Source organism: Bos javanicus, chromosome 18 (genome assembly GCF_032452875.1).
Source record: "Bos javanicus breed banteng chromosome 18, ARS-OSU_banteng_1.0, whole genome shotgun sequence".
Taxonomy (NCBI): Eukaryota; Metazoa; Chordata; class Mammalia; order Artiodactyla; family Bovidae; genus Bos; species Bos javanicus.
In genome coordinates, this window is record NC_083885.1 from 16,868,092 (window position 1) to 16,894,204 (window position 26,113).

The window sequence follows — 26,113 nt, forward strand, 5'->3', positions numbered from 1 at the left end:
TCTGTGGTGTCATCAGCTGTTGCTTCCTCCTGACCTGTAACCCCTCTCCCCCGAGCTGGTAACAATGCCTCTATTTTCTTCTGGGAAGACAGTCGCCTGCTCCAATGCACGCAGTCTAGGCTGGATCGTCAGTCAAAGCGTTCCACTGCTGACCAAGCAAGTGAGCACGTGACCCCAGCTGGGACAGCCAGGTTCACTGTCTGCAGTTGAGGAACTAACAGGAAATAGCGAGCCCATTCATCCTAACCACGGTACGTGGAGTCTCCTGCATGCCCCGAGCTGTTCAGCCATTTCTCAAAGCAGCTCCCACGTCCTGAGACAGACTGAGTTCTAAATGTTTTCTATACTGAACTTAAGGTCACCCTATGAGCCAGACAATGTCAGGCTCTCCATTTCAAACATGAGAGTTTCCATGAGGACTATGGTTGAGAGCATCATGGGGTTCCATGAGGGAACCAAGGCACAGAAGGGGTAAACAAATTTCCCAAAGTCACCCAGAAATTAAGTAGCATAACCAAGGTTGGAACCTAAGCACTGGCTGCAGAATTCGCACTTCCAACTACTACTAGCTCCACTGCCCCCAGAAAGCCTTCATTTTCTGAGCAGCAGTTGAGAGACAGACATCCTCAAATCTTTTTGTTTGTTTATTTATGTTTTGGGGTTTTAAAAAATTATTGTTATTTTCTGTGGCCACCTTGCATGGCATATAGGATCTTAGTTCCCCAACCAGGGATCAAACTTGCACACCCACCTCCTCCCCCTAGTTGGAGGTGTGGAGTCCTAACCACTGACCCACCAGGGAAGTCTCAAGACATCTCCAGTTCTTGGCATGGATCTAAACATGCTAATCACCAAGTCCTGAAGTCCGGACACCTCGTCAAGTCTGCTACTTACGGGCCCCAGAACACTTGTGATGGAGAAGCAGCAGCTCATAATTGTATCAAAAATAAGCCTTGTTCTTTGGAATCTCAGCATCACTCGAAGCACTGAAGCTTTGTCGATTCCATGCCTTGAGACCTCTTCTTCCCAAAGAAGACGAAGCCTTGAAAAGAAGAAAATGGAAGCAAATGAAATCTCTTTGGTTGTATCACCCAACTCCCCCAGTTCTTGCTGGCCTAGGAACTTGGTTACAGAAATTGTCAAAGATAACACAAAGAGAGAGAACAGTACAGGGCATTTAGATTGCATGCATGCCCCAGCTCCAAGAATTACCAACATTTGACATTTTTGTTTAATCTCTCCTCCCCTTCCATTATTTTTCTTTTTGCAAGAATATTTCAAGCAAATCCCAAAGATATTGTTTCATCTATAAATGCTTCAGTATGCATCTCTTCCAGATAAAGCCCTAAAAAGCCACAGAGTAACCATAAAAATGGTTATGAATTAATGCCTATTCATTATTAACTATTAATAATAGGCATATATTAATAGCATAGTAAGAATGGCATTTAATTCAACTTTCTCTAATTATTTCAAAAATATGTTCTTACAGTTAGTTTGCCTAAATCAAGATCCAAACAGGTCCCACTCATTGGAGTTAAAGACAAATCTGACAGACCTCTTGCATCTCATTTTATCTGTAATAATTTCCAATCCTCTGCATTTTCTGCCATTTACTTTATAAAGAATCTGAATGATTTATCCTGTTGAGTTTTCCACATTCTGGATTTGACTGATTGCACCCCTGTGGGGCTCGTATAAGTTTCTATGCCATGTATTTCCTATTAAGCTGTTAGCTAGATCTGCTGCTAAGTCACTTCAGTTGTGTCCAACTCTGTGCGACCCCATAGACGGCAGCCCACCAGGCTCCCCCGTCCCTGGGATTCTCCAGGCAAGAACACAGGAGTGGGCTGCCATTTCCTTCTCCAATACATGAAAGTGAAAAGTGAAAGTGAAGTTGCTCAGTCGTGTCCGACTCTTAGCGACCCCATGAACTGCAGCCTACCAGGCTCCTCCATCCATGGGATTTTCCAGGCAAGAGTACTGGAGTGGGGTGAGAGGCATAATAAAATTCAGAATTCAAGTCAGCTGGCAAAAATACTTAATAGATGGTATAGTATATGTTCCTTTTATCACATCAGAAGACGTACAAAGTGTGCTATCCCACTTTTGGATATGTTAAGCTGGATCACTGAGTTAAGGTGTGTTAGCCTGACTCATCCATTGCCAAGTTCCCCATCGGTGATGATCATTGCCTATATCCACCTCCGACAGGACTGGCAAAATGGTGGTTTGTCTAATTCTATCATTCCATTTATAGTTATCAGCTTGACTTTTCTGTAAAAAAAATAATTTTCCAGAACTTTCCTGGTGGTCCAGTGGCTAAGACTCCAAGTTGCCAATGCAGGGGACCTGGGTTCGATCCCTGGTCAGGGAACTAGATCCCACATGCCCAAATTTTGAAACTAAAGATTCTGCATGCCGCAACTAAAACCTGGCACAGCCAAATAAAAATAAACATGGAAATATTAAAAAAAGAAATTTCCCTCATCAACTGTTTTGTTACCCTGAAATACAGTTAGTTGAAGAAATAGCCTAAGGCTCTGAAAAACATCGCCCTTCCTTTTTATACACAAAATAAGATTCATAAAACACGGAACTCTGATCTCCAAAAAGTGTCCTTATTTATTTCAAAATTCCCAAAAGGGTGCCCCAGTGTTGGATCATGCAACCAAAAATGTATCCTAATTTTGACATTCCAAGCTGATGATGCCTGGGAGATTTGTGGTACACCAGCAGAATAAGAACACCTAAAACATATCTTTGGGGAGAAAATTGATATACTATTTGTATATAAGCTTTTTTAAAAAAGCATCCAAGAAGTTTTCATGAAAAGATTTTAAATTGTGTTGACTTTCCTACACTTCTCTTTTGTTTCAGAGGCAGGAACAAGTGACTAGACAATAGTCGTTATGATACTCAAGGCTTCCGGACTCTTAATCTCACTCTGGATGCCTCCCTGCCTCAGCATGCATCCACAGTCCAATCTATCAGCTGCAGGCACCATGCTGGCTGAACTTGGACGTCCTGGCTCCTGATTCCCTATGTCCGGTTCCCCTGTTTGGAAAGCGGTTAGCGCTGCCCATGATGACAGCAGAGACATCACCTTGCCGACAAAGATCTGTCTAGTCAAAGCTATGGTTTTTCCAGTGGTCATGTATGGATGTGACAGTTGGACTATCAAGAAGGTTGAATGCTGAAGAATTGATGCTTTTGAACTGTGGTGCTAGAGAAGACTCTTAAGAGTTCCTTGGACAGCAGGGAGATCAAACCAGTCAATCATAAAGGAAGTCAGCTATAAATACTAATTGGAATGACTGACACTGAAGCTCCAATACTTTGGCCACCTCACAAAGAGCCAACTCATTGGAAAAGACCCTGATGCTGAGAAAGACTAAGGGCAGGAGGAGAAAGGGGTGACAGAGGATGAGACGGTTTTATTGCATCATTGACTCAATGGACATGATGTTAAGCAAAGTCTGGGAGTTAGTGAAGGACGGGGAAACCTGGCATGCTGCTGTCCACGGGGCTGCAAAGAGTCGGACGTGACTTAGCAACTGAACAACAGCAATCATGACAGCGTCGTGGATCAGGCCAAGGGACTCCAGGCACTCGCCAAAGCTGCTGCTCCTTAGACAGCAAGAGCACAGTGGACAAAGCTGTCCCTTGTTGGGCTGCCCTTTGCCCCCAGGGCCCGACAGCGGAACTAGATGTGCCTGTTCTCGGAGAGCTCTGTCAGCATCTGGTTCTCATCCTCTGCCCAGAATCTCAGCAAGTCTCTCGTGACAAAGCAGTTCTGGCCCTTTCAACTCTTTACTCCTCCAGCCATGGATACTCCTGCCCAGCCTAAACCAGAAGGGAACCAATACCATGAGACCTTTCTGTCCCACTTTCCTTCTGCAATCAAAACTCCAGGCTTTTTCCTTTCTGAGTTATTAAAAAACTACCCCCATTCCATCCAGGCCCACCTATGCGGACCAGATAACCTGAGGGGCCCGGACCCTAGCTCAACAAAGCCAAAACGTCCCCATGAACCCTGTCTGTGTTGGAGGATTCTATTGTTTGTGGATGCTATTGCTCAGGCCAAACCATGGGGCTGCCTCTCCTCATTCTAGCCCTGCCTCCACACATGACACAATCCTCAGGAACAACAAGCTCTAGAGTCAGTTCTACTTTGGCTAAACAAATCCGTCTTCCGTAGCCTACCCACAGCTCTCTGGGCAACACTATCTATTTCTGGCCATGATTATTAGATTCAGATTCAAGAGACTTGGTTTCTCATTTTACCTCCTCCATTCATTCATGATATGATTCAAGGAACATACTTCTCTTAATTCTGGTTCTTCATTTGTAAGATGGGGGAAATAACATCTGCCTTGTTTATTTCATAAACCTTTTGTGATGGTCAAAGGAGACAATGGGTGGGGAGATGCTGTATAGTTAAGAATAGTTAACATGTGAGGGATTATGGTGATCACAGGATGAAGATGATGGTGGTGACAATGGTAATCCCGCTGAGAGTGGTGGTGAGGGTGATGGTTGGCACTTTGTCAGCCCATCCTCATAGGAAACACAGCAGCTCTTTTGAAGGATTAGGGAAGACGCGACCCAGAATGCTGCCTGTTAAATGGTGTGCCAAGTTGCTTCAGTCATGTCTGACTCTCTGTGACCCTATGGACCATAGCCCATCAGGCTCCTCTGTCCATGGGATTCTCCAGGCAAGAATACTGGAATGGGTTGCCAGGCCCCCCTCCAGGGGATCTTTCTGAAGCAAGGACGGAACCCATTTCTCCTGAGTCTCTTGTCAGGTGAGTTCTTTACCACTAGTGCCACCTGGGAAGCCCTGTTAAACGGAGAACACATAGAAAGAAATTCCTCTAAAAGTGTGAATGCACGGGAAATTACCATTTCAAAGAAATATGTAAAGATGGAGTGATTGCAAAAATGTTGGTGGTGAGGCATTCTGAGTTACAGGATAAAAAAGGCAGCACCAGTGGGCGGAAAGTGAACAGAAGTAAATTAGGAGACCTGGTCTTCGCAATGGTTAGGGAAGAACAAGCAAGCTAACATTTAACTGACGGCCTATGATGCGTCTGGCATTTTCCCAGGTGCTTTACATCAAATCTATTACCTCTTCTGCTTCTTGCTAAGTCACTTCAGTCATATCCGACTCTGGGCAACCCCATAGACGGCAGCCCACCAGGCTCCGCCATCCCTGGGATTCTCCAGGCAAGAACACTGGACTGGGTTGCCATTTCCTTCTCCAATGCAGGAAAGTGAAAAGTGAAAGTGAAGTCGCTCAGTCATGTCTGACCCTCAGCGACCCCATGGACTGCAGCCTACCAGGCTCCTCCATCCATGGGATTTTCACAATGAACCAATGAAGGGCAATGAGAGATATTTTTTTTTATAATTCACTATTTTATACACAAAAACATAGGTAAGTAACTCCTCTGACATCATAGCTGGTAAGAGGTGAGATTCTACCAATATCTGGCATTATCCAAGAGGTGCTCCCTGGAACCTCTATTTTTTTTCCTGAGTCTAAGAAGCAATGGGTCAAAATTCAACCAGTTTCTGCTTTGTCAGTGCCTTCACTACACTGATTTTCTTTATAAATCTCTGAGACCTGGTGATAGCATCTGACGGTTCACAAATTCTCTGACCACTGAATATTCTTTTCAGGAAGGCTCTTAGAGTGCCGTCATGTCTGGGATACATTTGGAAAAGGCCATCTACACCTGGTGTCTCTCATGAAGAACCTAGAGGCAGTAACATGAGTACAGGACATTCCAGGTCACTCATTCCCACCCCTCCCCTTTTGATCTAATTTCACCTGTGAGGTAGACAGTACAGGAAATGTAATCCCACAACAATTAGTGGTGGCTCAAGGTGGCTTAAGAGCCTGGGCCACTAGTCAAAATTTAATGATCTGTGACACAGATAAATGCTTTATCCACACACCAAAAAAGGCAAAAGGGACAAGAAGCAGTACTTTCTTTCTCAGGGTCCTGGGACCTCAGACAGACCCAATAAAAGATGAGAATTCTTGTTCCAGAATAAGTTCTCTAGCCTGTATGTAAATATATAAATATTTACATATGAAATACGTAAATTATTACTTAACTCCAGATTAAGAACCTCCCATAGAAGGAGGGTTCCTGCTACAAAGGCAGAACTGATATATTTTGCTCGTCTGAAGATGAACCACTGCCCCCCTCCCCTTAAAACACACACTGAGCGACTTGGCACCGACTGCCGAGACATGGTCTTTAACCCCGCGGGCTTGCCCAGCATGACTTTACCTTTTGGCGTTTTTGTCTGCAGCATCGTGTACTGACAGCTGGGGGATATTGTCCTCATCTAAGCTTCTCCGTAAACCTCGAACCATGAGCGGGCTGAGCCATGACAGCGTGAGGTAGGAGAACAGGCCAGCATCATCCAGGGGCTGGGGCTCAGGAAACCTAGCAGAAGAGACACGGCAACACGATGACACCGGGCCGTGGGCTCCAGGGGTGGACAGCTCAGGCACAGGCAGAACTTGGAAGAGACGAACAAGGACTGGGGGAAAACCACAGTGTGGATTCTACACCGTCTACATGGAGAAAACAGTATTTTTTCATGACTATTATTAACATCACAAATAATAGTCATGAAAAAATACTTTTTTCCTACATCCAGAAGACCACACTGTGCTTTTTCCCCAGTTCTCATAGTTAAAAACCAGAAGCAACAAAATATCCAGCAACAGAGGAATGATTTAAAAAGAAAGAAGACAAATACGGTATATCCTGCACCATGTTGTAGAAAACAGTGCTGCTGCTGCTGCTGCTGCTAAGTCGCTCCAGTCGTGTCCGACTCTGTGCGACCCCATAGACGGCAGCCCACCAGGCTCCCCCATCCCTGGGATTCTCCAGGCAAGAACACTGGAGTGGGTTGCTATCGCCTTCTCCAATGCAGGAAAGTGAAAAGTGAAAGTGAAGTCGCTCAGTCGTATCTGACTCTTAGCGACCGCATGGACTGCAGCCCACCAGGCTCCTCCATCCATGGGATTCTCCAGGCAAGAACACTGGAGTGGGTTGCCATTTCCTTCTCCAATGCAGGAAAGTGAAAAGTGAAAGTGAAGTCACTCAGTCGTGTCTGACCCTCAGCAACCCCATGGACTGCAGCCTACCAGGCTCCTCTGTCCATGGGATTTTCCAGAAAACAGTGCAGAAGGGTCTAAAAATAGGGACGATCTACACACAGAACATGGAGCGGGCTCTAAGCATACTGAAAAAAAGGTCAGTTGAAGATCAAGAAGTTTAAAATATTTTTACTTATATAAAAAAGGAAGAAATAAGGGAGATCAGACAGAGAACAATATACACATATCTATATTATATATATTTTAAATATCTATATTATATATCGGAGAAGGCAATGGCACCCCACTCCAGTACTTTTGCCTAGAAAATCCCATGGACGGAGGAGCCTGGTAGGCTGCAGTCCATGGGGTCGCTAGAGTCGGACATGACTGAGCGACTTCACTTTCACTTTTTACTTTCATGCCTTGGAGAAGGAAATGGCAACCCACTCCAGTGTTCTTGCCTGGAGAATCCCAGGGACGGGAAGCTGTCTATGGGTCACGCAGAGTCAGACACAACTGAAGCGACACAGCAGCAGCATATTATATAAAATAAACATCAAATTATATAACAATTTATATCAAATCATTCATAGATTGACTTTGAAGTAGGGGTTAGAAATTGCAAAGGAGCAAAACTAAATTCTCATCACTTTAAATGTGTATGCTCTGCTTCTGTAACTTCCATAAAAACTGTAAAAAACAAAAAAAGTAAATAAGAATGATAAGGTCATATCTTTGTGAATCATTCACAAAAGACAAATAATGATTTCATTAAGGTGTTGATATTGTGTGTAATTTCACTTTTTTTTCAACATTGTCTCTAATGTTATATGGTTCAATATGAGGAAAATTCAACATTAAAAAAGATTTGGGGAGATAGATGTGAAGACAAAAATGCCAGACTTGCAAGATGTTCTCTTGTTCGGGTTATGGACTCTTTTCTCCACATTCTGGCCCTTTACATCCTTCCAGCCCACCAGCGATCATCGTTGTACGTTCTGGGATATGCTGGCCGGGCCTCAGCAGGGGATGTTGGGAGAGAAGAACTGAGGGAAGATGAGACATTATAGGAGATGTGTGGGGCCATCTGTGATGGCAAGGGTTGGGCCAGAACTAATGCGCCGGGGCTGATATTCCAAGGGCCCAGCAGAAACATTTCTTCTCTAAGATAAGGCTGTGCAGCTGAACTCAAGTACCAAAGTTCTCTATTCCTGGTGGAGATACGATTGATTTGGTGGGTAACAATGTAACTGGTATTGATAGAAGCTCAAATTTAAAAAATAGGAAAACCCCTGCTGTTTGTTTGTTAGAAAAACACTGGAGCGAAGAGGGATTCCTAAATACAAAGTTTTTCCCATGACGAAACACTGAGGGATCAGAGCAGAAGTGTTAAGCGCCTGTCAACAAATGCTGCATAAATGAGTATGTGCGTGAATCTGTGGAGTTCCTGAAGCCCCAGGTGTATAAACCAGAAAGTCATTTGGGGATGGTTGAAACTATGGTTTAGTAGAGGAGGCTCCATGAATTTCTTAAACTCTTAAGCTTAAGGTAACATCACAGGGCATTTGGCCCTTTCAATGGCTGCCCATTTTTCACTGGATGAAGACCGACGTGCTTAATGTGGTCTGTGGAGACATGCTGGTGGTGTCGCCTTGCCGCATCCACTATGGCCAGGACTCTGCAGAGGCACTGGCCTCCTTCTCAGATCCTGGACACGCACATCACTCTGTTCTTCCACTGCAAGGCCAGGCCCTTGCACATGCTGCCCACATCGGCCTCCTGATCATGCTCCAGGTCTCAGTTTCAGTGTCACTCAGAACCTATCATGCTGTCGCTATTCTGTGTCCCTCACACCCCCACATTTCTTTACAGCACCTTCCTCAAACAGCAATAATCATATGTTTCAGTTCAGTTGCTCAGTCCTGTCTGACTCTTTGCAACCCCATGGACTGCAGCACACCAGGCTTCCCTGTCCATCACCAACTCCCAGAGCTTACTCAAACTCATGTCCATCGAGTCAGTGATGCCATCCAACCATGTTATCCTCTGTTGTCCCCTTCTCCTCCCACTTTAAACCTTTCCCAGCATCAGGGTCTTTTCCAATGAGTCAGCTCTTCGCATTACGTAGCCAAAGAATTGGAGTTTCAGCATCAGTATCAGTCCTTCCAATGAATATTCAGGACTGATTTCCTTTAGGATGGAGTGGTTGGATCTCCTTGCAGTCCAAAAGACTCTCAAAAGTCTTCTCCAATAGCACAGTTCAAAAGCATCAATTATTTGGTGCTCGGCTTTCTTTATAGTCCAACTCTCACATCCATGCGTGACTACTGGAAAAACCATAGCTTTGACTAGATGGAACTTGGTTGGCATGCTTATAAGCTTACTCATTCTCCCCCATGTGAGGTCGGTAATGGGCAAGGGTCGTGTCTGGCTGGCTCACTGTTACCCCCCACAGTCTAGCCCAGTGTCAATGAGTCCTGTTGACTGACTGGCTGAATGAATGGAGATGCTGGCTGTGCTGCCCTGATGTGTCTCAGGTTTCTTGGGAGGTGTTTGGCTGTGCAGGGTGACAGGACAGTGTTGGGACAGGGCTGTGCAGCCTTTTGGAGGGGTCCAGGTGTGAGGGCCTGAGTATCACTGCCCTGGAGGGTACCGACCCTCAGCTCCCACTCAGGACTCACTTTGGCTTCGGTCGGAAGGGAATCATGGTTTTCCAGGCAGCATCATACTTCCCTCTCCCTGGTGCCTCAGGTTCCCTCACCTGCTGTCTCCAGGGGCTATCTTCAACAGTTATTGTTTTCTTGGGAAAGAAAAAACAAAAGAGCATCAGTTTCAGACCTCACAAATACTGTCCTGAGGGAATGAGGGACCAGCCACCCAAGGAGGATAGATCTTTCCACATTCAGCCTCCTAGAGAAAGGATATGGCAGTCAGACAGAAAAAGACAAATAGTCTATGATCTCACTTACATATATCTGAGATATAACATCCATAAGATGTTATGGAAAGACCCCCAAGGAACTTTTTGGTCACCCCAATAGAATAAAGCAAGAGAGTTCCAGAAAAACATCTACTTTTGCTTTATTGACTAAAGCAAAGCCTCTGACTGTATGGATCACAACAAACTGTGGAAAATTCTTAGAGAGATGGGAATTCTTAAGATGGGAAGATGGGAACCATCTGCCTCCTGAGAAATCTGTATGTGGGTCAAGAAACAACAGTTAGAACTGGACATGGAACAATAGACCGGTTCCAAATTGGGAAAGGAGTATGTCAAGACTGTATATTGTCACCCTGCTTATTTAACATACATGCAGAGTACATCAAGTGAAATGCTGGGCTAGATGAAGCACTAGCTGGAATCAAGATTGCTGAGAGATATATAAATAACTCCAGATATGCAGATGACACCACCCTTATGGCAGAAAGAGAAGAACTAAAGAGCCTCTTGATGAGAGTGAAAAAGTTGGCTTAAAACTCAACATTCAAAAAACAAAGATCATGGCATCTGGTCCCATCACTTTATGGCAAATAGATGGGGAAACAATGGAAACAGTGAGAGGCTTTATTTTCTTGGGCTCCAAAATCACTGCAGATGGTGACTGCAGCCATGGAATTAAAAGATGCTTGCTCCTTGGAAGGAAAGCTATGACCAACCTAGACAGCATATTAAAAAGCAGAGACATCACTTTGCCAACAAAGGTTCAGTTCAGTTCAGTTCAGTTCAGTTGCTCAGTCGTGTCCGACTCTTTGTGACCCCATGGACTGCAACACACCAGGCCTCCCTGTCCATCACCAACTCCCAGAGTTTACTCAAACTCATGTCCATTGAGTTGGTGATGCCATCCAACCATCTCATCCTCTGTCACCCCTTTCTCCTCCTGGCTTCAGTCTTTCCCAGGATCAAGGTCTTTTCCAATGAGTCAGTTCTTCACATCAGGTGGCCAGAGTATTGGAATTTCAGCTTCAGCATCAGTCCTTCCAATGAATATTCAGGACTCATTTCCTTTAGGATTGACTGATTTGATCTCCTTGCAGTCCAAGGGACTCTTAAGAGTCTTAAACAACACCATGGAGCCAACAAAGGTCCATCTAGTCAAAGCTATGGTTTTCCAGGAGTCAGGTATGGATGTGAGAGTTGGACTATAAAGAAAACTGTGTGCCAAAGAATTGATGCTTTTGAACTGTGGTGTTGGAGAAGACTCTTGAGAGTCTGTTGGACTGCAAGATCAAACCAGTCAATCCTAAAGGAAATCAACCCTGAATATTCATTGGAATGACTCATGCTGAAGCTGAAACTCCAATACTCTGGCCACCTGATGTGAAGAACTGACTCATTGGAAAAGACTCTAATGCTGGGAAAGGTTGAAGACAGGAAGAGAAGGGGATGACAGAGGATAAGATGGTTGGATGGCATCACCAACTTGATGGACATGAGTTTAAGTAAGCTCTGGGAGTTGGTGATGGACAGGGAAACCTGGTGTGCTGCACTCCCTGGGGTCATATAGAGTCGGACACAACTGAGCAACTGAACTGAACTGAATAGAATAAAAAATACCTACCCAACTAACAACAAAACAAAAACCTGACTGGTAATTGCCAGAGGTGAAGATAGGCAAAATGGGTGAAGGTGGTCAAAAAGTACAGACATACATTTATAAAATGAATAAGTCATGGGAATATAATGTACAACATGGTAACTATAACTGATAATATTGCACTGCATATCTGAAAGTTGTTAAAAGAGTAGGTCTTAAAATTTCTCATGAGAAAAAAAAAATAGTTGAACTATGAGTGGTGATGGATATTGTGGTGATCCTCTCATAATTTATACAAATAATGAATCATTATATCATACATCTGAAAGTCATATGATGTTTTATGCCACTTATGTCTCAATAAAAATAAATAAAGGAAAGCCTGCCAGGTAGGGAATGAGTGATGTGTCAGAATAACCAGCTCCCAGCTCTGGCTCTGCTCCTACTCTGGGCAGTTCCCTCAACTTCTCTGGGCTTTTCTCTGGCCATAAACACTGTAGACAAGAAAGGGTGTTATGTTTAGTCACCCACAGAATGCAAAACCAAGTCACTCTCTAAGGATAAAACTATTAAAAAGAAATCAAGAAGTAAAAAACAAATCACAAGACATTACATGTTACCCTTTTGATAAAGTAGGAAACCACTGAAATGAAAAAGGTATATTATCTCTAGGACTTCATATAGAATAAATAATACTCTCTTGAAAACACAGTAAGGGATCCTTGGGTAAAGGTTCAGAATAGTGGTTCCTGAAGGAACCAGGGAGAGTTTGGGAATGTAATGGGGTCAAGGTCCGAACTGGTAAGTTGGTGGTAGATTTATTGGTGCTTATCGTATTAGTATAAGTAAATGCATAAATAAGTGAGAGAGACAGAAATGGGGTGGGGAGTGGAGGGTAGTGGGAGACAGCTGTATGAGCCATGAACATGCATCATAATCAACAATTATGATTCATCTAATTGTAGAAGCCAGAGCTTCATTTTAAAAAACTCAAAATTGAATAAATAGGGGACCAAAAAAATTTGATCCAGTTTATGACCACTGACAGTACCCTTTGAACTCAGTTTCCTGGTGTTTTGATGCAAAGGAGATCTACTTACATAGCTAAGTCCTGAAACCATGTCATCATCTACATCCAAGCCGAGATTCACAAGGCCACCAGAAGACCTGGGGACCCAGTACATCCTCCTTCTGGTCATTTTCAGGTGTACTGCCAATTCTTTGTTTCCCAGAATCAGAGAATCTGAAAGGCAACAGGTAAGAACAGCTTAGATGGAACCCCAAGCAACCAGGAGAGGGGGATACCGCTTAAGAAGGAGTGTCCGGGGGGGCTGTCGTCACAGCACCTGCTCTTCCCTCTGTTAGGAATGGGCTTGGCTCCCTGTCTTTAAACTTCTACTTGGGGCTCAGCCTAAGATCACCCAGGGAAACCCCAAACCACCCATTCCCAACCTACATCCTTGGGCCAGGTCAATCTTCTTTAATATATTCAAGGCTTGCTCGTAAAACCATGCTTCTTCTTCTTTTTTTTTTTTTTTAAACCATGCTTCTTTAACCATGCCTCTTCTTTAATTCCAGTCTATAATTGTCTATTTAGGTGAATCACTGATTTTTTAGAGTTCATTTCTTGGACTAAACGGAGACTCTCACAAGGACAAAGACAGGTCTGCTTTGCTTACTATTAAATCCCTCAGGCCTAGGGATCCCCTAGGAGGAGGGCAATATTCAGTAAATCAATGGTGAATGAATGAATAAATAAATGAAAGAAATGTGATTTTGCCATTCTCAGACTCAGGGGAGTGGATCTGGGTATGCTTTAGGACATTTATTTATTTATGAAAATATTTATAAATCTATTTGGCCACATCAGGACTTAGCTGTAGTATGTGGCTTCTTTAGTTGAGGCATGCAAAATCTTATTTGAGGATTTAGGATCTAATTTTCTGACCAAGCATGGAACTCGGGCCCCCTGTATTGGAAGCTTCAAGTCAAAGCCCCTGGACCACCAGGTCCTTGATTTAGGAAATTTAAATAACTAAAAAATATATTAATTTGCTTTTCATTTTGCCTTTGTGAATATATGATTCACTCTCAGAACATCCATGTGCCTGGGGCAGGAGAGGGGATGGTAGTCAGTAATGTTTCTGAAGGAATGGAAAGAGAAAGAAAATGTACGACAGGGCTGGCATCATGGGGTGTGATGGGTGTCTCACCGGGCCCCAGCTTGTGATGGACTTACAGATGTTCTGCCACCACCATCTTGAAATTCTTCACAATCGGAACAAGGAGTCCCACATTTTCATTTTGCACTGGGTCCCACAAATTATGTAGTCAGTCCTCCTGCTCAGATATAGCTTTTGGCATTCAAATACTGGATTGTGTTTCAAGTAAACAGACTTGAAGACTAGCCTATTGTCTTGGGAGAAGATTCTCTAAATTCCTTTATCCCATTCCCTCTCATCTCACTTCCTTTTAGCAAATCACACCCAAATCTGGTGGACTCAGTTTCTGGAATTCTCCTATAGAGCCTATAAGACAGATTCCCCAGCCATGGCACCAGGCCATAAGTATACAGTTAGCCCTCTGTACCCATAGATTCTGCAATCAAAATTCAACCAACTGACTATAGATAATATTAAGGAAAAATAAAATAAAATCTCAGTATTCCCCAAAGGAAAGCTTCAGTTGGCAAAGGAAACTATTTACATAGCATTACATTGTATTTACAGCTATAAGTAATGACTTAAAGTATATGGGAGGATGAGCTTAGATTATATGTAAATACTACACTATTTTATATAAGGGACTTGAGCATCCTTGGATTTTCAAATCCACAGGGGGACTGGAATAAATCCCAGCTCTGAACTGAGGGGTGAGTGTACCTGCATGTGAGGATAGAAGTGGACCTTTCAGGGGTGATGGAAAACTTTAAAATAAAAGAGGTATGTCAGGTAAGAGAGGGTGTCAGGTAGCTCTTATTTAAGACTTTGGGAAGAGTCCAGTTTCTCTCTGTCAGAGCAGCCTAAAGTGAAATTGGCATGATTCAGTGGAAGGAAGCCCTGGGGGTAGAACCATGGTATACTGGCTTACAGTTTATTTACTAAGACACAAAGGTGCTCAGTGGAGGGACTGGGATGGGGGAGGGGGAGGAAGTAAATTCTAGATTGCAAGTCATGCACCCTGGCAAGGGACTGTCTTAGTGTTGTCAATGGTGTGCTGGTAAACGTGTGCATCTACAACTAACCTGTGATTGCAACTGGTGAGTGAATGTAGTTCCAACACAACTGTAACTTGACATTGTGCTTTATGTTAACAAGTAAGAGGGAATTGAAGCATCGAAGACTATGTTGGTTGCATCTTCACTCATTTGCCAATAACCCATGTAACTGCTGAAGAGTTTCCAGATACCGAAAGAGGATTTTCTCATTTTTTGTGCTGTTCACAATGTAATGCCTACAGGCAATACACTTGTTAATCTGAATTATTAACATTTCCTGCATTTATTTCTTAAGCCTAGGCAATCAATAAAATAATAAAAACAAATCCAGATATGTAGCCTTTGCTGATTTTTGTGGTATAAGTCCTCCCATCAAGGATGATTTCAAGCTACCAACATGTTGGGAAGAGAAGCGCATTAAGAAATCACTGTACAGTATTTCTATGTACAAATACAGTGGGTGTGCATGCTAAGTAGAGGTATCTGACTCTTTGCAGCCCTATGGACTGCAGCCCACCAGGCTCCTCTCTCCATGGGGATTCTCCAGGCAAGAATACTGGACTTGGTTGCTGAGCCCTCCCTCAGGGGATCTTCCCAACCCAGGGATAGAACCTGTGTCTCTTACGACTCCTGCATTGGCAGGTGGGCTCTTTACCACTAGTGCCACCTGGGAAGCCCCTATCTACAGTAGATGTAAATAAACTTAAAAGTATAAAAAGTAAATATAGTGAAATAATTAGGAAGTGATAGATTTTTGAGCATTATCTTTGTCTTTGATATAATTAATTGTAAGTTTAATAATTTAAATACTATTTGTATTTAACAACTGGGCTCTCAAAATTCCTGAAAATTTGACAATTAGTCCTCATAAACCAGTATTTTAAAACAGTGAGCCTAAACATTTATGTTCTCCTAGTTAACTGGCAAGTAGGGACTCATGAGGAAGACCAGATTCTTGGAGCACTAATACAGAAATTAGATTTTTTTTTTCTCACCTTTCAGTTATAGTATGATTTGCCAATCTGGTTTATTTGTATACACCTGCAAAGAGATACATGATGGTTTCAAAGATATAACTCCATATAGAAATATAGATGTTATCCAGGAAATTAGTAACAGGGAAAAGTAAAGCAAATGCAGTGCTGCTGCGGCTAAGTCGCTTCAGTCGTGTCTGACTCTGTGTGACCCAATAGACAGCAGCCCATCAGGCTCCCCCATCCCTGGGATTCTCCAGGTGAGAACACTGGAGTGGGTTGCCATTTCCTTCTCCAATGCATGAAAGTGAAAAGTGAAAGTGAAATCGCTCAGTCGAGTCTGACTTTTAGCGACCCCACGGACTGCTGCCTACCAGGCTCCTCGGTCCATGGGATTTTCCAGGCAAGAGTACTGGAGTGGGGTGCCATTGCCTTCTCCAAATGCAAATGAAGGGAATGCAAATGTGTATAATGGATATGCTTATAGGACACGAGCTGCTCTCTCAGCATAACTGGAACTGAGTCACATATTGGCTTGGGGCACCTTCCATGTCTATGAGGCCCACCCCTGATTCCTTGACTGGCCAGAGGAATTCCCTCCAGGGTTTCCTTTGGTATCCCAGAAAAAAGAAAAGTTCCCTGGCTTCCCAACTTCCTTTCAGGAAGAAGACAGAGCTGAAGTTTATTCAGTCTAGTTAGTGACAAGCCCATCACTGTGGTCAGGCTGGGGTCTAGGTCAGGACTGGGCATAAACCAGGAAGGAGGCAGATACTTCCAGCTCTGTGCTCCCCCATTCCCAGGGAGAGGCAATATTAGGGTTAGTTTAGACTCAGGATTAGTTCACGGCCGTTTGCACATGGTGAAACAGCCTGTGGACAGGAGAGGGCCGTTGGAGGCAGGTGATCTTTCTGGAAGAACTGGTTTCTTTCCTCATTGTTCCGAACACTTTCCCAGCCGGAAAGTGTCCAAGGCCAGAAGGGCAGCAGAGGGTAGGGGAGATGCTCAGGGCAAGGGGCAGAGGCACCGGCAAGCCAGGCCTGAAGAAGCTGAGAGAACTAGACTTTATTTCTCCTGTTCCTCTCCCTTCCCTTCCCTGGGGAGTTGGATAAAGCTTTCTGGGGGCGAGTTCTCAGAGCTCCTGGAGCCCCTTGCTGGCCCTGGCCATCTGCTCGACTGCTGAATCCCTCCAGCCCAGCGCCTGATCATCTCTGTTCCAGAAACTGGGAAGCTCCTTCCCATCTTGGCCTTTGTCTACCGTCTGTCAAGGGCATGCTCCTCCTAGCTCCCCGGCAGAGCCTGGCCTTCCTCATCACATAGGTTTCAGCTTATACACCACCTTCACAGGGTAAGCTCTGTGGACAGCCTCCCAGATCTGCCTCCCTCATCTTGTCCTCCTCTCTCTAGCACTTTCTACACATTTTCCTATTAGATTTCCTTTACTTATCACTTTCTGAAATTGCCATTTCTTTGGGGGCTTATTTATTTACTGCCTACCTCAGGCCTTTTATACCAGGGTGGAATAAGTATTTGGTAGATAAATGAAGAAAGTAGACGCAGTGTTGTTAGAGAAGGAACCAGGAGAGCCACTCGGTCACTTGAGACCTCACATTTAGATTCTTGCTGCTTTCCCAAGGGGACTGGCACCCCATCACAGAGATACCCCATCCCTCAGGGGTGGGGTGGAAAGAAGGTGTTCATCAAGTAAGCAACTTAAATGTGGACCCGGTGCCATACCACGCCTTCCACGGCATGGAATGCAATTGTATTTTAAAATAAATCCAGCTATTACTATGTGACTAGACACTCATATTGCTTGTTGTTGTTAGGGAGAGTATATGTTAAAAGCATTAAACGTGTGTTCAGAAAATATACTGCAAGGTTTATAAGATGGTTTTTGAAGTTCTGAAAAAATGGGGACATTCCCCCTTGTCCTTGGAGAAGTCTTGGTGAAAAGCTAAGCTCTTTGGGAGCTAGGTCCTGCATGTTTTTATCTTTGCTTCACCGCCAGAGCCTATCACAGTGTCAGGTACCCAGTGCCATCAGAGAGCAATGCAGAGCATGCTGGTTGGAGCCAAGATCTCCTGCTGATCAGCACAACTGCTCTGGAGGCCCTCGAGGCTCAGGCCCTGACTGTTTCTCCTTCACTTGTCATGTCCAATCCATCAGCATGCTCTGTTTCTGTTTTTATTTTAGTTAGTTAATTAGTTATGGTTGCTCTGGGGCTTTGCTGCTGAGTGCAGGCTACTTTCTGTGGTGTGCAGGCTTCTCACTGAGGTGCCTTCTCTTACTGCAGAGCTCAGACTCTAGTGTTCTGGCTCAGTAGTTGCGGTGAATGGGCTTCGCTGCCCGTTTCACGGAATCTTCCCAGACCAGAGGTGGAACCCATGTCCCCTGCACTGGCAGGTGGATTCTTAGCTACTTCCCTGGTGGGAAGTCCCATCAGCGTGCTGTGTTGAAGCTACACTCAAACATGGTTTGAATATACTGCTCTGGTCTGAGTCCGCATCACCTCTTGCCTGGGCAACTTCAACCAGCTCCTAACTGACCTTAAACACTTGTGTTCCATTCTCCACACAGCAGTTAACATGACCTTTTGAAAACGTTAAATCTGAAAAAGTATTCCCCAAGCTCAGAGTAAGACCCAAATTCCTCAGCAGATTCCTGACCCCCACTCCTTACTCCTTACTGAGCTCTCTACACCCCACCCCACCCCACCCACTTCTCTCCTGCTTCCCTCACCAGGCTCCAACTCAGCAAATCACAGGAGCATGCTCCACAAACATTCTAAATCCATCCCCGTCAGAAAGCCTTTGCCATCACCACTCCTTCTGCCTGGAATAGCACTCCCTTGGCAGCCACCCCACAACCTCTGTGTGGCTGCAGTTCAGGGCTCCATTCAAACAAAGCTCAACTCTTCAGTGAGGCCTGCTCTGGCCATCTGAAGGGCATATCACCATCCAGAAGGACTTTCCTTACTTATTTTCTGTTTCTTCTCCCAGAATGTTAGCTCCATGAAAGCAGGAAGCTTGTCTGTTGTGTTCACTGATGTATCCCCAGCATCTAAAGTAACATCCATTACATAGTAGGCATTCAGAAAATAGTTGTTTGGTGAATGAATAAAAGGTGGGATCACGACAGAGAAAGAGCTTTAGGCAGGAGACTCTGAGTTCCCAAATTTCTGTCTCCAGCACAGCGGCTAGGACACCTGTCTTCTCTTTTCTCTTACCTACTTCACATACAGAAACAAACAATTCCTGGATCAGACTCACCCACCTGTGGGTCTGTCCCTCTGGCCAAGTGGTGCTTAAGGAACTTGTACCTAGCAGGCCCTCAAGAAACGCATGTTGACTTGACTTTCAATTCCCTCCTGGATTCTGAGAACCTTGCTGAACTTCTTATTTGGGGAAAAATTTCCCTCTGCAACCTACAGCCAAAACCAAGTCAAATTCAATTCCCCTACTGCTATTTAATAGCCTTGTAATCATGAATAACTAAACTGTTTACCCTTTTTGAATCTCAATTACTCATTTATAAAAAGGAGATAGTGCTACCTTCCTCACAGGGGTGAAGGAGCTCCCAAAGGCCAAATGTGAAAAAATTCGAGCAACGAAATACATGATATCATTGCATGATAACCCATAAAACATTGAATATTTGACTTCATATTAACATAAAAAATAATAGAATACGTAAATAAATGAAGGAGATGGGGCAGTTTTTTCTTACAGATTCCAGTTGATAAATGTAGACTTAACTCCCTACAGACTCTTACTTATAATGAGATAAATAGTACCTTAAAGTGGGGAACCTAATCACTGTTGAAATCATCATTGGTAAGATGTTTCACCGTCAATGTATCACTAAGGCACATCGCTTCTGTGGTCTTCCTGCCAAAAATGTATAATGTGATCTTGAGAAAACATCAGATAAACCCTAAGAGAGCGACATTCTACAAAATAAGAGACCAAAGCTTTGAAGGAAAAAAGAAAAAAGATTGAGGTGATATTTTATCTAAATAAAAAGTGGGATCCTGGACCAGAAAAAAGGACACGTGAGAAAACTGGAAAAATTTGTGGAGATTCATAAATTAGGTAACAGTAATATTAGTTTCTTGGTTTTTAGAGTCGAATCATGATTGTGTAAGATGGTTACACGGGAAGCTGGGTGAAAGGTACCTGGAAACTCCCTAGTATATTTTTGTACATCTAAAATCAATTCGAATAGAAAGGTACAAACATTTCAAGTGGATAATATTCACACGGACCATTGGTGGGCACACAGCTCAGCTATGAACGAAACTCCAGAGAAAACAGAGGGCGGGGAGGCGGGGGTCATCGGCGGGCGGAGTGCGCTTCTCTTCGCGTGTGTACGGCGCCGGGCGGCGGCGGCGGCGGAGACTGGGGGCGGGTGAGCGGGCGCGTGGGACCGGAAGCGGCAGCGCGCCCGAGTCAGAGCCTGGGTCGCCGCCGAGGAGGCCGCGCGAAGCCGGGCATCGGGCTCTTGGGGACTCTCCCTGCGCGGAGGGGTGTCGCCATGTCGTCCGTGAGCCCCATCCAGATCCCTAGCCGCCTCCCGCTGCTGCTCACGCACGAGGGCGTGTTGCTGCCCGGCTCCACCATGCGCACCAGCGTGGACTCGGCCCGCAACCTGCAGCTGGTGCGGAGCCGCCTGCTCAAGGGCACGTCGCTGCAGAGCACCATCTTGGGCGTCATCCCCAACACGCCCGACCCGGCCAGCGACGCGCAGGACCTGCCGCCGCTGCACAGGTAGGCCGGACGGCCCGGCGGCGGCGGCGGCGGCGCGGCGTCCTTCCTGGACCGGCCCGGCCTCGGGGCGCGGGGCGCAGGGGGCCCCCGCCTCTTCAGACGACTCCCGTGCCAGACAGGCGGTGACAGCAGTGCCTCGTGACCGTTAAACGATTTGACCCACGGAGTCGTGAAAACTGCACAGTTAGCTGCTCACCATCTGTTGTGAATTTCCCTCCCGCCCCCCGGATCTTCAGGCTCCTAAGAGTGCGCCTAACCTTCCCCGCCCGGCTCTTTTCTTTCCTTTCTTCCCTGTCCCTACGCCCTTCTTTCTGTTCCTTCTTCCCAGTTCTTTTGTCCTCTTGACTGAGATACTTGCTCCGTCACGTTTTCTCTCCCCCCGTCCCAGCCTATATTGCACCGTTTCTTTATTGAGGAAGCCATCTGTTCTCCACACTCCCTGTCTTTCCCCCACCCTCCAACCCCCGCCTTCTCTCGTCCCCTCGGTTCTTCTGTTTTCCTTCCTAAAGGGCCTTCCCTGTTCACGTTTCCCCTTGTCTCCCCTTCTATTCTTATATCTCAACATCTCTTAGGCCCCAAGCTACACCACCTACACCCCAAGCTCACTGCCTACACCCCAGGCTCACCGCCTACACCCCAAGCTCACCGCCTACACCCCAAGCTCACCGCCTACACCCCAAGCTCACCGATTCCCCTACACCGTGACCCTAGTTGTCTAGTTGTGTGACTTTGGGTGACAGGTGGAACCTGTGCTTATTTCTTTCTTCATCTGTAATTTGGAAACTAACAGCATCTGCCTCTTAGGTGTGTGATGAAGAAGTGAGATCACACACGTGGTCTTTTTTGTGCTGGCCTGGATAAATGCTTACACGGTCTAGTACTGTCTGTGGGTAGCTGCATAGCTTGAAATGTGGCTTGTCCAAATTGAGATCCTAGAATGACCAGTTGTCCGAGTTGCCAGGGACCGTCCTGGTTTTAGCACTGAAACTTTTGTGTCCCAGGAAACCCCTTGGTTCAGATGAACCAGGATGGTTGGTCATCCTAAATGTACTATAAGTGTACACTACACACTAAATTTTGAAAATTTAGTATGAAAAGTGTTTTGTTGATTAATTTTATAGATTTTAAGTGTTGAAATGGTAGTATTTTGGATATTAGGAGTTAAGTAAAATATTAGCATTTCATCTGTTTCTTCTAATGTGGCTACTCAAATTACATAGGTGGTTGGCATTATATTTCTACTGGACAGAGCTGGTATATACTATGCTGTCAACAGATGCTGTTATCACCAAGCCTCCCAAGCTCTTGCCTCCTGTCCTTAACTCTTCTTGAGATGTTTAAGGTTTAGAGCCCTTCCTCTTTCATCTACAGTTACCTCTTTTAAAATTAGGTGTACTTAACTCTTAATGGATTTTGAGAGGGTTAGGAAAGTCTTGTTTTTGTCCAAATTCTTTTCATTATATACATTTTTTAAAGGAGACCATGGCTTTACTCAAATTCTCAGAGATGTGGTTCCCCTCCCCTCAGCTCCCCTCCCCTCCTAAAACAAAACAACAAAAACAGAGCAATCCTTTGTTGGGCCACCTTAAGCCTCGCCTTTCTCAAGCATGGAAAACATTTTGGTTTCCATCTGATCTGCTTTGCTTTGCTTGAGTAAAATTGGATACCTTTTTAAAAACAGAGATTCGCTTTCCGCACAGTTCTATTTATTTATGTATTTTTTGGCCGCATGTGGGATCTTAGTTCCCTGACCAGGGATCAAACCCACGCTCCCTGTATTGGAAGGGCAGAGTCTTGACCCCTGGGCCACCAGGGAAGTCCCCTGACAGATTTCAAGTTTCAGTAAACTGTGATAAACTGTGTTGGATTCTGGTTTTCCTACACATGACCCCACTCCTTAAGCCTCTGTGTAGTCCCATAATTTTTTGCTTTCTGTGCACAGGTCCTTAATTGCTAGTTGAGGCCAGTGTGCTCATGCAAAGATATTTTTGATTACTCATGGATACACTGTGAATTTTGAAAGTAGAGTTAGTCGTGTTTCAGTTTTGAGTGACTATTTGTTGGTATGATTCTATCTGAATTATCCTCCTTGGAAGTTATCCACTAATAATCAGATGAGGTGTAACGTGGTTCTTGCTGTTCTTATTTTGGCCTTTGTTTTAAATGAGTAGCAATGCTAAAGTTTAATCATTTAATTTAGAAAACCGACATCGAAAATTCTTCATGGAATTTCAGCATTACATCTGAATCCTAGACCATCTCATTAACCTAGAAATATTATTTGCTACTTGAAAAATTTATGTAGACTGTGTTCCTTAATATTAGGTTCCAGTGTCTTTTTTTCCCCAATTGAGCCTTAAATGCTCTTATTTTAAAAATTAAAAGAGCTTTAATATTACAAGTATTGAGTTACTTACAACGTTGTTCTGTTTCAATGCGCAAATCTGCCCTTCCGCAGTTACCTGCTGTTTCAGATTGTAGGAGGACCCCAGAGGCACAGCGAGGGCTTTGCTCCTGTCTCTTGCTGCCTTTAGACCATCCAGGTGACGGTGCCTCAGTCTTCAAGGAACAGCGGTGATCATTTGTTTCCCCAGACTCTTTGTCCTAAAGTGCCAGGGTCAGATGTTGACTTAGCTGAACCACTTCCTCAACCATGTTGAACAGTACAGTCCCTTTTTTGCATGTTGGTGTGTAGGCATGTTGCCTACTTTTGATTAGCCCCAGTGTGGAACTTGGCTCTCCTGCCACCGCAGGCCACCCTGCTTCATTGGACTGTCTTTTTAGTGACTCCTCAGAAGCTCATTGTTTTCTTAATGAAAATGGACAGTAATTTAACATTCCCTGCACAGTGAATTCAGACATTTCGAGATGGCTCTGCAGTCTTCTCCCAGTCTTCCAGTCTTTGTTTTAAATGAGTAGCATTTCCTTTCTTCATAGTACTGATTGCTCAGTCCCTCTTCATTTTGGGATACTTCATCTCTGAAGTGAAGTGAAGTGAAGTGATGTGAAAGTCACTTAGTCATGTCCGACTGTTCATGACCCCAAGGACTATACAGTTCATGGAATTCCCTAGGCCAGAATACTGGAGTGGGTAGCCTTTCCCTTCTCCAGGGGATCTTCCCAACCCAGGGACTGAACTCAGGTCTCTCGCATTGCAGGTGGATTCTTGACCAGCTGAGCCATAAGGGAAACCCAAGATTCAATCTCTGGTTGGAGAAGTAAGATCCCACAAGCCAAGTTCAGTTCAGTGCAGTCGCTCAGTCGTGTCCGACTCTTTGCAACCCCCTGAATTGCAGCACGCCAGGCCTCCCTGTCCATCACCAACTCCCGGAGTTCACCCAGACTCACGTCCATTGAGTCAGTGATGCCATCCAGCCATCTCATCCTCTGTCGTCCCCTTCTCCTCCTGCCCCCAATCTCTCCCAGCATCAGAGTCTTTTCCAGTGAGTCAACTCTTCGCATGAGGTGGCCAAAGTACTGGAGTTTCAGCTTTAGCATCATTCCTTCCAAAGAAATCCCAGGGCTGATCTTCAGAATGGAAAAGCATCAATTCTTTGACGCTCAGCTTTCTTCACAGTCCAACTCTCACATCCATACATGACCACTGGAAAAACCATAGCCTTGACTAGACAGACCTTTGTTGGCGAAGTAATGTCTCTGCTTTTCAATATGCTATCTAGGTTGGTCATAACTTTTCTTCCAAGGAGTAAGCATCATTTAATTTCATGGCTGCAGTCACCATCTTCAGTGATCTTGGAGCCCCAAAAATAAAGTCTGACACTGTTTCCACTGTTTCCCCACCTATTTCCCATGAAGTGATGGGACCAGATGCCATGATCTTCATTTTCTGAATGTTGAGTTTTAAGCCAACTTTTAGGCCTGACCAAGTAAATTAAGTTAAACAAAAGAAAAGAAAAAAGCAAGTGGTTGGCAAATAGACCACAGCTATCCTTATCTTCATATTCTAGCAAGGTTATGCTCAAAATCCTTCAAGCTAGGCTTCAGTACTATGTGAACCCAGAACTTGCAGGTGTACAAGCTGGGTTTAGAAAAGGCAGAGGAACCAGAGATCAAATCGCTAACATCCATTGGTTCATAGACAAAGCAAGGGAATTTCAGAAAAACATCTACTGCTTTATTGATTATGCTAAAGCCTTTGACTGTGTGGATCACAACAAACTGGTCAATTCTTAAAAGAGATCGGAGTATCAAACCACCTTACTTGTTTCCTGAGAAACCTATATGCAGGTCAGGAAATAACAAAACCGGACATCAAACAATGGACTTGTTTCCAAATTGGGTAAGGAGTGCCTCAAGCCTGTATATTGTCACCCTGCATATTTAACTTCTGTGCAGAGTACGTCATGTAAAATGTTGGGCTGGATGACTCACAAGCTGGAATCAAGATTGCCAGAGGAAGTATCAATAACCTCAGATATGTAGATTATACCACTCTAATGGCAGAAGGCAAAGAGGAACTAAAAGGCCTCTTAAGGGTGATAGAGGAGAGTGAAAAGGCTGGCTTAAAACTCAGCATTAAAAAAATGAAGATCTTGGCATCTGGTCCTATCATTTCATAACAAATAGAAGGGGACAAAGTGGAACAGCAACAAATTTCATTTTCTTGGGCTCCGAAATCACTGCAGATGGTGACTACAGCCGTGAAATTAAAAGACGCTTGCTACTTGGAAGGAAAGCTGTGACAAACCTAGAAAGCATATTAAAAAGCAGAGACATCAGTTTGTCAACAAAGGTCTGTATAGTCAAAGCTATGTTTTTTTCCAGTAGTCATTACAGATGTAAGAGTTGGACCATAAAGAAGGCTGAGTACCAAAGAACTGATGCTTTTTAATTGTGGTGCTGGAGAAGATTCTTGAGACTCTTGGACAACAAGGAGATCAAATCAGTCAATCCTAAAGGAAATTAACCCTGAATATTCATTGGAAGGACTGATGCTGAAGCTGAGACTCCCATAATTTGGCCACCTGATGCAAAGAAACAACTCACTGAAAAAGATGCTGATGTCGGGAAAGGTCGAAGGCAGGAGAAGGGGGCTGCTGAAGATGAGATAGCTAGATAGCATCACCAACTTCGTGGACATGAGTTTGAGCAAACTCTGGGAGATGAGGAAGAACAGGGAAAGCTGGTGTGCTGCAGTCCATGTGGTCACAAAGAATTGGACACAACTTGGCGACTGACCAACAGCAAAAAAGGGCTTGGGCTTCCCAGGTGGCTCAGTGGTAAAGAATCCACCTGCCGATGCCAGAGAGGTGGGCTCAGTCCCTGGGTCCAGAAGATTCCCTGGAGAAGGAAATGGCAACCCATTCCAGTATTTTTGCCTGGGAAATCCCATGGGCAGAGGAGCCTGGCAGGCTATAGTTCATAGGGTTGCAAAAGAGTTGGACATGAGTGTCTTCCTCTAATGCAGGAGACCTGAGTTCGATCCCTGGGTTGGGAAGATCCCCTGGAGAAGGAAATGGCAACCCATT

General features: G+C 44.6%; 2 protein-coding genes across 4 annotated transcripts in view; one reads left to right on the plus strand and one right to left on the minus strand.

Moving 5' to 3' along the window:
- The window catches only part of ABCC11 (ATP binding cassette subfamily C member 11), a 90,229-nt gene extending 65,754 nt beyond the window's left edge, over positions 1-24,475 (minus strand). Inside the window, exons 1-5 of one of the 2 annotated variants that reach the window (XM_061387101.1) lie at positions 23,042-24,475; positions 12,768-12,910; positions 9,811-9,929; positions 6,306-6,464; positions 895-1,042 (exon numbers count right to left, since the gene is read on the minus strand). In XM_061387101.1, the coding sequence (XP_061243085.1) occupies positions 895-1,042; positions 6,306-6,464; positions 9,811-9,929; positions 12,768-12,866 (525 nt within the window). In that variant the 5' untranslated portion in view covers positions 12,867-12,910; positions 23,042-24,475. The remainder of the gene's footprint in view (positions 1-894; positions 1,043-6,305; positions 6,465-9,810; positions 9,930-12,767; positions 12,911-23,041) is intronic. The other variant, XM_061387102.1, reaches the window with a different exon arrangement.
- LONP2 (lon peptidase 2, peroxisomal) overlaps positions 20,281-26,113 on the plus strand; it is an 84,600-nt gene continuing 78,767 nt past the window's right edge. For both annotated transcript variants that reach the window (XM_061387105.1, XM_061387106.1), the window contains exon 1: positions 20,281-20,624. In XM_061387105.1, coding sequence (XP_061243089.1) covers positions 20,392-20,624 — 233 coding nt within the window. In that variant the 5' untranslated portion in view covers positions 20,281-20,391. The remainder of the gene's footprint in view (positions 20,625-26,113) is intronic.